This window comes from Gadus chalcogrammus, chromosome 12 (assembly GCF_026213295.1).
Source record: "Gadus chalcogrammus isolate NIFS_2021 chromosome 12, NIFS_Gcha_1.0, whole genome shotgun sequence".
Lineage (NCBI taxonomy): Eukaryota > Metazoa > Chordata > Actinopteri > Gadiformes > Gadidae > Gadus > Gadus chalcogrammus.
The window spans coordinates 21,277,968-21,287,744 of NC_079423.1; the positions used below are offsets into that span (position 1 = coordinate 21,277,968).

Below are 9,777 nucleotides of genomic sequence, written 5' to 3' on the forward strand. Positions count from 1 at the left end.
TGGACTTTATTAGAGCCAATCCCTGCAGCAGTCAGGCTATGGTGTATTTAGGGTTGACTTGACAAGCCAGGAACACTCTTTTCAAGTTGATAAACCAATAGGCATTTCTTCCGGATATTTCGCTGGTCGCCCCAGGATGAGTGGACGGAGTCGTTCACAAATAGCTAGAATGCATTCTACATCAATGGTGGCGACTATGATGACATAGGCCTAGCCTGCAGTGCACCCATTATAGGGCCCATCCATGCAAAGCGAGGCCATGCTGACCTCACCTTGAAAGGACCCGTGTGTATTTTGGCAGGTGGTCACGAGGGGGCCGAAAGCTGACATTACTCTGATAAGCCAGTGATCTCTCCATTTGCCACGTTGTCAAACAGTGGCAAATGGACAAACACACACACTACCCTAGGTATTGTGTCAAGGAGCAGCAATCTACCCTTCAACATGTCTGGACTCAATGCATCCCTTGGCTACTTTATTGCCATTGTGGCCTTCGGTATCTCAAGCCGAGTACTTCTGAGGCGGCGTCCGCGTCTCGACTTCCTGCTGGAGTTGGCGGCCTCGTTTGTGCTGGCCGCATGCTTGCTGGAGGTGCAGACCATCGTGGAGGTGGGCCAGTGGGCCGGGGGTCTTGGTCCTGACGTGTGTGTCACAATACTGTTCGTGGTGCTGTTGACCCATGGCGTGGCGTGCGGTAACGCCTCCGGCAACCCCACACTGACGCTTGTGAGATTCCTGACTCTGGAGGAGACCCCCATTCCGACCCTGCTTGCCGTGGCGGGGCAGTTCCTGGGAGCACACGTGGCCCTGCTGGCGGCCCTGCACTACTGGGGCCTGGAGCTCACGGACATGCACATGATCAAAAACCTGATGGCGAGCTCGTGCAGCACGTCGCTGCGGGTGTCTGTGCTACATGGGTTCTTTACCGAGTGTGTGTGTGCGCTCGTGTTCCACCTGGTGCACCTGAGCATGCGCCGCCGGTCCGCTATGATACGGATCCCACTTGTTGCAGTACTCCTGACCTTCCTGTCCCATACAGGTGCATGCTTTGTCTTAAATAATGAGATACAATTTTGTGAAGCTGACATATATTATGGAAAATCAATCACATTGCTCTGTTGTTGGGATCAAATCTTTGGGGCAGCAAGGGATATAAATCAATGTAATCAAAAATACCACTGGCTCATTAAAACACAGAATCGTGCAGTTGACGTATATATAATTGTTTTTGTGTTTAATTTGTGTTTTGGGAAACAGCTAAAACAGATAAATTGATCAATCGAATAGTAGCCTAACACGTCTATATCCTTTTTCAGCCAGTGATTATACCTCCGCCTACATGAACCCTTCGCTGGCCTATAGCCTAACCTTCAACTGCCCTGGGTTCACCTTGACGGAATATGCAATAGTCTACTGGCTAGGACCACTCACAGGTAAAATACAGCGCAACACAACCTCATGCACACAAACCAAACTGAAATGCAGTTTTTATGCTTGTTAGGCATGTCACCTATGGAGAAATGTCAGCATAAGACAATGTTCTATTTTTTCTACAGGCATGAGCATGGCTCTTTTTCTGTACATTGGTCACATTCCAAGAGTCTTCTCCAAGAATTTATTATACTCTCAGAAAACAAGATTCAGAGTGCCCAAGGGCAATACATCAGGTGAAGGAGACAAAAAGAAAAAGTGAATGAAGCTTGCCTTTTATTTTTTTAACCATTAAATATCAAATGAGTCTTGCTCCTTGGACAAGTTGATCTATTCATGAATAAAAAGTGAAAATGAAACACACTTAAATTGTTTTTGTACTTATCTCAGATCAAGCCCTCCTATTGGCCAAGTCTGAAAACAGCAAATGTAATGATACAATACAAAATGTATTGTTTCTATGAGTAAAGATCTAGTTCAAAGTAAAGAAATGGTATGATAATGCTTTTATTTCAACAACATACACACATTGGAAAGCTCAAAATATGACAGTGACATCACTCAAATACTTGTTCAACGGCATACAACTTATTTTCATAACTCAAACTGTATGTACAATAAAAAAAAAAGGTTCTTCATGCTATAGCCTCAGAAGGAAGGTCTTGGTTGGGCTCGGACTGCTTGGACACATCAACCTTTGGCAGTTGTATGGCAGATTGTTTAGGATCTGTGGATAGGGATAGGATAGGGAGTCAAATGGACAAATTCATTTTATAAAGTTTTTTTTCCTTGCATTAAACTGTACTCAAGTTAGCAACTTGTCATTGTATGCCAAAAGGCGTTTATAAGCAATTGCAATGATAACCTATGCAAATCGAGTATATCCATATCTGCAATGCAATAGTAAAGAACATCCAACCAACTGAAAACAGTCATTTTGAAATACTCTGAACAGAGAGAGGAATTTTCCAAGAGCTCAGCAGCACCCAACTCCCAGGGGGCTGTAATTATTGTAGAAAAAGAGATACAATCAATCACCTGGCTGCACCTGGTTCTCCATCTGGGCTTCAGGTCGGTCAACCCACAAACAATGTTCTGGATTATTAAGAAACGTCTTGGTTTGTCCACAGCTAAGGCACCTTATCACGGTAAATCTAGTTGCTTTATTATTTCCTTAGGAAAGACAAAGTAAAAGGTAAAACGGCACACATGATTCATTCATTAACTTTTATTTTGGTGGTATAATTAGAATGCTGCATCATTTATATTGTAGATTAAGATTTATTTGGATTTATGGATTATGAAGGAAACCCATACTTCTTTGTCTTGATGTAGCAGTCACACCAGGGATAAGCAATGAGCAGCACTTCTTACACAGTGTTCTCTTCACTGACGGGTCCCTGCAATATTGATTGTCATTATAAATGAACGTGGCAATTGAGTTAAATTAATCACATCAACATCACCCAATAGGCCTATTCATTGCAGTTTGTGTGTGTGTGTGTGTGTGTGTGTGTGTGTGTGTGTGTGTGTGTGTGTGTGTGAGTGCGCGCGCTCACTGTCTCAAAACTAGACGTTTTGCGATAGTCCTTTGGGTAAAGCTGTAAAAACGAGCCAATTCCACATTGCTGGCGTTTTGAGACAGAACACAATGCGCAGCCTATGAAAGGTAAGTATGGCATTAGACAACAGCATTTCATGGGTTTTATGACTACTAATACAACGTCCTGAGTAGTTTCACACCTGATGTAGATAGTTCAGTCTTTGGTATGCCTCCTTGTCTTTCAGGTTTCCTGCCATTGACCCAAACGATTTTGAATGTTTAGGATCAGAATCATGCAGCATGCGTTGTATTTTTTCACCGGGTATGGTAATGTCAGTTACTTCCTCGACACTCTTTAAACAAGAAAGGTGCGAACGTCGCCCCCATCAGGCTATAACATGCATAGCATTAAACTGTAAGGTCTTTTGTCGATTAAAACGGAAGAATGTTAAAAATGTTATAAGGTTCACTCCAACTAAAATATTTTGAATCGGCAACACACCTTAAAATACATATACACCAATATCCCAATAAGGATTCAACAAATATGTGCATCGTGGTCTGAAGAATTGAAGACTTAAAAAAAACGTCTGTAGTCTTGGAATCATGAAGAGTAAAAATCGAATTACCTTCACAACAAAGTCACAAAAGGCATCAATGGCAGCATTTATTTGAGCGCACTAAGTTGTTAGTTGTCCTAAAAAAAAGAAATATGTCAATAATATACAATAACTACTGCATTTGCTAACCAGCATGATATAGCCACAGTTTCCCCAACTACTTTGAAAGTTACACAATATACAAATGGAAAAGAGGCAGTGTGCTGCTGTCACACCAAAATTGTACCGGGGGCGAAAATTGTACCGCCTACGTAATCCGCATTCGAAACATAAGTCATCGTTCGACGCGATTGTCCGTTGCCAGGCAGGTTTCAAAAAACATTCTCGCTCATGTTGCCAAAGACGAAATAACATAACTCAGATAACACTTGTTTTTACTTTATAATTGTATTGTATTGAATTTAGCTAGTAAATAACGTAGGCGGTACAATTTTCGCCCCCGGTACAATTTTGGTGGGACACTACCCTTGCCCCAGAATTACATAACGAGTTCAATGTGGCGTAACAGTTGTCTTTTTTTACAATAAAAAGAGAAGAAAATGAGGACCCTGTTGATGTAACATTTGATTTTCCTTTAAAGTGCACCTCTCCAATATCAAGAGGGTACAGATAAGGCACAAAATAAAGATCAAGATGATCACTGAACATAATAGCATTGAAGGTAATGGGAGAGAGGCATTTCCTATATAATACAATGTTTAATGTGGGGAATAACTGGTCTGGGCCCATTAAATACCATGAAGGGGATCAAATATGAAATTCAAGTATCAAAATAAACTGAAGACACTGACGAGATGGAAAAAGTAAAAAGGACAATATTAAAAATACAGGTGAGAAACAGACATACACAACAATACATTAAGGGAACGACTTGCATTTGTTTAAGGCAGTAATTCCTTTTTAATTACCAACATAAACAAAACACTAAACAGAACTAGCCATCTTTTTTTCTTTTACAAAATAACTATGCCTGGCACTGTAACTAACCACTTGGTTGACTTGTCTTCGCACGCTGGGGCGCGGAGCATAGTTCATTCGGACAGCGGAGGATATTCGCTTGGGTGTTTGTTTGACATTTTTGTATTTTTTGGTCTTCTTCACAGTGAGGTTTTTCAGGGCTGAATCAGACGGCTGCCCCAGACTCCAGCCTATTGTCTGGCACAGAGAGAACACACCGATAACGGTTGGCACAGACGTGCACACAGCATTGGAAGGCGGGGAGGCTTTTGCTCTGCTCCGACTAACGATTGCCCTTCATGGCCTCCTTGGCAGCCAGGATGAGGGGGTTGAGACTGGAGAGAGGCTTGGCGATCTTCAGGAAGGGATGCTGTTCGGTGGGGTAGAAGGTGGAAGAGACCCAAGAGAGGGGGAGGGGATGCAAATAAAAAGTAACAGTCAACTTTTTATAGGTCAGTTCTACAATCAAATCACAACTGATAGCGAGGGGTGGGTGGGGTTCTACCTTGAGCAGCTCTGTGCCTCCCCATCGTTTCTCTACATCCATTTCCAGGCAACGGTTAAGGAAGTCTCTGAAGACGGGTGAGAGCTTCTCCGGGTTCTGAAGTTCAGGGGTGCCGTTGGTAGCAATAAGGTAGAGCGCCTGAAGGAATGACATAATTGGAGAGCGGTGGTTAGAAATATTGTCCCATCATGGATTGAAAACTAAATGTGCGTAAATGACTTACGCGCAGGGGGTTTTCATTCAGGTAGGGAGGCTCTCCTTCCACCATCTCTATGGCCATGATACCCAGGGACCAGATGTCCACCTTGGGCCCATAGGCCTTCCGGGTCACCACCTCTGGGGCCATCCAGTATGGCGTGCCAACCATGGTGCTGCGCTTACTCTGCTCAGGAGTGATCTGAGCGCAGAAGCCGAAATCGGCTGTGGGAGGAAAACATTGACTCTTGAGGCCCCATTGGTAACAAACAAGACACATCTTCAGTGTCTCCCACGTTAGCTAGCAGTGCAGGACTTACTGAGCTTGACAGAGCCATCCATCCCCAAGAGCACATTGTCGCTTTTGATGTCTCGGTGGATGACCTGGTTTGCATGTAAGAACTCCAACGCTTGTAAACACTAGGATGGAATGAAGAGAGTGAGGCCTTAAGGATGATGAACACTAACAGTAGCATCAAACAGCTTCAAGATAGATCATTATTAGTACTGGGTGTTCCCCGTTTACCTCTCTGCAAACGGCAGCGATCTGGGCCTCATCCATACAGGTCTCCGTCACCACGTCTGTCAGTGAGCCTCCAGCCAGATACTCCATAACCACAAACAACTCCTCCCCCATCAGGAAACTGAGAAGCACTCACAAACATATAGTCTTAGGAATTGATGGATTTTCTTAACCAATGCAACGGTTATGGACAACAAATGCCAACCAGAGAGGTAAGGTAAGGAGCCATCCAGAGATATAATATATTTATTTATTTGTACCTGTCTAAAAAGTTGACAATGTTGGGGTTCTTCAGCTCCTTCATAACTAATATCTCATTGATGATTAACTCCTTCTTGGGCTGCTTCTGGAGATTGATTTGCTTGATGGCAACCTGTCAAACAATACCAGTAATTGGAAATATAGCATTAGTCAATCTTCTGGATAATATTTAGGATTGGGTTTCTTGCCATAATGTTATCCATTAAATGATGATATGTCACACAAGTCAAGTGTCCTTTACCTCTTGTCCCGTAGCAACATCAATGGCAGTGAATACTGTTCCTGAAGCCCTGTGGGTAAAAAAAGAGATTTAATGAGAAATAATATGCTTCAACCAATAGGAAATTGATAAAGAGTAGTATGCAAATGTCTGTACCATGCACACATGTTCAATTCTTAAAACCTTGGTTTGTTGTCTCAGTCAGGATTTGATGCTTAAAGAAAATCCAATCAACACCCTAGTTGTATGAAGATGAGCAAAACGCGCAAATTGGACATGAATTGCACTTGTCATTCTAGTTAGTATAATGTGGATTAAAGTAGGGCCACCCAGTGAGCCATCTACACTTACCCCTGTCCAATCTTCTCATATCTGGTGTACTTCTTTTTGGGATCTCCAATGCTGACTATGCTTCCTGTAAGCAATTACACAATCAGACACACATACATGGAAACTAACCAACAATGCTGGCAAGGTGTCTTGGGAGTAACATGTCAGGAATAAGGCAGCAAGATTTACTCAGTTTGTCCATGATCTCCTCGTCCGACATCTTGCCCTTTTCCCTCTGTCTGTCCACAGCCTTTGAGGCAGAGTCCCCGTCTGGACAGGTGACTGGAGCAGGAATTGGGTCAATAACAGAGCGTGTGTACATCTACAGGACACACAGACACTCTGAAGTCAGGCCCAAGCACATTCACATATAACCTACCATTCAATTTAAAGAATAACTCCATGGAAGTGTATAGCTATAGTAACACCATGCTCATGTGGTTGCTTAAAGACGTTAGCTTACACTCTTTGTGTGTTCTGGTCTTGGTGCAACGATGGGAGGGGGAGCTTCATCGTCGTCTTCATCATCGATATTCTTGATGTTGGCCGATGAAGGCTCCGAGCCTTTTTTCATTGGCTTAATTAGAGGAATGGTTTGATCAAATGCCAGTCCGTTTTAAAAAATATAAGAAAAAAAATATTTTAAATTAAATAATTAAGTGAATAGAATTATAGAACTTACAGATTGAGGCCCTGGGGCGAATGCATCTTTTTCTAAGGAGAGAGGAAAGGAAGATCAACATTTATTCATGGCATCGACTCTTCTTTGGTCTTTGCCATGTATGTTGTGCTACAAACGCTATGCTGACAACCACTGGACTGGTAACCAACTGACCACAGGAAGAATAGAAGTTGTCCTTATTCAGACACCATTTCACCTGAAGATGAGAAGCTGAGATACTTCTGCCGACAGTTGCCTGTCGAGTCGAAGAAAACCAGAACGTCGAGGACGGCCTGTGGGTTCTTCTTCTGCTCTGACTTGGTGATGTTTGAAGTCTGAAGCAGCCGGGCCCATTGCTCTGGCATACCCTAGGTAGCGGACAACAGGGTGGTTCAAATCAGTTGGGTTTTCAGATCAAACAATGGCAATAAATCGGCAAACAAACATTGCCAACAGAGGTAGAGCAGAGCGTAAACTCACAGTGAACTCCCCAGTGACGGCATCAAAACCAACATGGATGGTGTGCTCAAAGTCTGAAGGCGGAGAGATCTCTGGTCGCTCTTTATCTCTATCTTTTTTCCTACCACCTGAAAATTTACCATTTCTGCATTTACTAATTTTGTTGAAGCAGTAAAAGTCATGGAAAGTTTCAAACAAATGTTTGGCCTTTGTGCTAAGGGGAATGCTGGTACATGAAGGCCATGTCTTCTTTGCACGTCTCACCTTTCTCAGCACCTGAAAAGATTGAGATTATCTTGTTGCGAGGTTTCTTCTCCTCGGGAACAGAGGGGAGGGGTTTGGAGCTGTGATTGCCTGAGAGAGAGTCTTTGCTGGAGCCTGTGCTGAAAATGGTGCTGCTCATTCGGACTGGAGGTGCTGGGGGCTTGTCTTCGGGGTCACCGTTGTCACACATGGTAGGGGTAGTAGAAGGATGACAACCAAGCACCAGGCAAGACGTCAATCACATCGGTGGTGTGGAAAAAGGTAGCTGTGCAGGTCGGAAAGTTTTACACAAAATGATACGAGTCAAACAAAGTCAATATAGGGAACTCCAGGAGAAATAGGACATGTTACATATTTTAAGAATCTAAGCTACCCACACATAGACCCAATGAAGCAGGACCAAACATATAAGCCGTAAATACTATACATAGCCACTAGGGGAGCAAGACCTTATTGAAGGCGGCTCCACCACAGAAGGCATCACCTGAAGAAGCCGAAGCCACCACGCCCACTAGGCCACGCCCACTTGACGGTCCCTTACCTGTGGACACTACCAGAAGGGGCCAGAGATTTTCAGCGACACCCGCGGACAGTCACGGGCCTCTGCCCGTGGCTGGAAGTAGCCAGAGTTATTATCTCTCACACGTGTTCGACACGATTCCTAGACTTTCGTTCCATAGCCAGTTACCATACCGAAACATGCCTACTTTAACAATAAAGTCAGTTAAAAGCTATCCCGGACTTGAACCTTTCCTTGAAGAAACTCAGCAGACATCAAATTACAATAGCGTTACCAACGATTATAACAGATGTATTGATACTAAGCTGCTCCAACAATGTAGAGTTCAAAGGGACAATTTTATATTTGCGACGGCGACAAATGTTTAGACTAATGAAAGGGTGACGTAAGACTTGTTTAACTTTCACGTAGAATACAAATTAGATAACCTCAATAAGTAACTTACTAAGTGGCTTTATAAGTGTCCTCTGTTGTCATGCACCCGTGAAAGAACTTAAGTCAAGAATAATTAAGTATACCGTTGAATGTAGTATTTTATTCTGGCTGATAAATTAGGAGCAGAGACGCTTGTAGGCGTGTTAAACTCTTCATTATCAACTGTAATACACGGTGAACGCTCAAACCAACGGCCAACTTTCTAGGTTAGCAGTAAGGTAAGCAATCGGTACTTGGCCAACAAGTGTGCTACAGGCTAATGTTAGCATGGTAGGCTACGATATTAGCTTGTTAACTAACGGGCTGGCCTGAGTCAACTCGTCAAACAACAAACATATTTTACTGTTAGTCAAATCAAGTGTATACATGACCTTCCGAATAATCCCCCAAAATATATTTTGCCCAAAACACAGAATGATAGGATAAAGCTAAAGCATGACAAACCAAAAGACGTAAAACACATAACTCACCAGAGTTTCAACTTGATTACAAACTCCGCTACACCTCTTAATTCTTCGATTTAAACTGGAAGGACTTCATAATATCCGATGCGCACTTTGGGGGATGGCGGACAGCGGGGCGAATAAATTACCCACAGAAAATGTGTTTCCTACTATTTACAATGCAACTTTTTTCAGTATTTTCGGCCCTAGGATTATTGGGCTTTGGCGAAGGGGAAACGGAACTGCAGACCAAGCCCTGCCCAGCCCAGCATAACCCACAACAGACTGATCAAACGGACCGGCTCTGAAGACCCAGCATGACCCACCACTGATTGATCTAACGGACCACTGTATTCACTGTACATCACTGTATTGCTATTATACTACACTATTATACTGTTATATTGCAA

General features: G+C 43.1%; 3 protein-coding genes across 4 annotated transcripts; 1 reads left to right on the top strand and 2 right to left on the bottom strand.

Moving 5' to 3' along the window:
* Nucleotides 1-354: 354 nt before the first annotated feature.
* On the top strand, nucleotides 355-2,060 carry aqp12 (aquaporin 12). Its single transcript, XM_056604572.1, has 3 exons — nucleotides 355-1,039; nucleotides 1,317-1,433; nucleotides 1,557-2,060. Exons 1-3 carry the CDS (start codon nucleotides 445-447, stop codon nucleotides 1,691-1,693), a joined length of 849 nt encoding a protein of 282 aa, XP_056460547.1. The 5' UTR covers nucleotides 355-444; the 3' UTR covers nucleotides 1,694-2,060.
* Nucleotides 1,674-3,374, bottom strand: rpp21 (ribonuclease P 21 subunit). 2 transcript variants are annotated; one of them, XM_056604596.1, is made up of 5 exons: nucleotides 3,175-3,374; nucleotides 2,991-3,091; nucleotides 2,749-2,831; nucleotides 2,480-2,604; nucleotides 1,674-2,158 (listed from the first exon to the last, which is right to left on the bottom strand). In XM_056604596.1, the coding sequence occupies exons 1-5, from the start codon at nucleotides 3,274-3,276 to the stop codon at nucleotides 2,072-2,074; spliced, it is 498 nt and encodes a 165-aa protein (XP_056460571.1). In that variant the 5' UTR covers nucleotides 3,277-3,374; the 3' UTR covers nucleotides 1,674-2,071. The 2 variants fall into 2 exon arrangements, with proteins under 2 accessions (XP_056460571.1, XP_056460570.1); XM_056604595.1 differs by having other exon boundaries at nucleotides 1,683-2,158; nucleotides 2,470-2,604; nucleotides 3,175-3,341.
* Nucleotides 2,990-9,752, bottom strand: pak2b (p21 protein (Cdc42/Rac)-activated kinase 2b). The gene is made up of 17 exons (XM_056604551.1): nucleotides 9,395-9,752; nucleotides 7,970-8,234; nucleotides 7,727-7,833; nucleotides 7,464-7,614; nucleotides 7,268-7,299; nucleotides 7,049-7,162; nucleotides 6,775-6,907; nucleotides 6,607-6,670; nucleotides 6,277-6,325; nucleotides 6,035-6,147; nucleotides 5,778-5,895; nucleotides 5,572-5,671; nucleotides 5,280-5,476; nucleotides 5,057-5,194; nucleotides 3,604-4,921; nucleotides 3,175-3,224; nucleotides 2,990-3,091 (listed from the first exon to the last, which is right to left on the bottom strand). Exons 2-15 carry the CDS (start codon nucleotides 8,157-8,159, stop codon nucleotides 4,835-4,837), a joined length of 1,593 nt encoding a protein of 530 aa, XP_056460526.1. The 5' UTR covers nucleotides 8,160-8,234; nucleotides 9,395-9,752; the 3' UTR covers nucleotides 2,990-3,091; nucleotides 3,175-3,224; nucleotides 3,604-4,834.
* Between the last annotated feature and the right edge of the window lie 25 nt (nucleotides 9,753-9,777).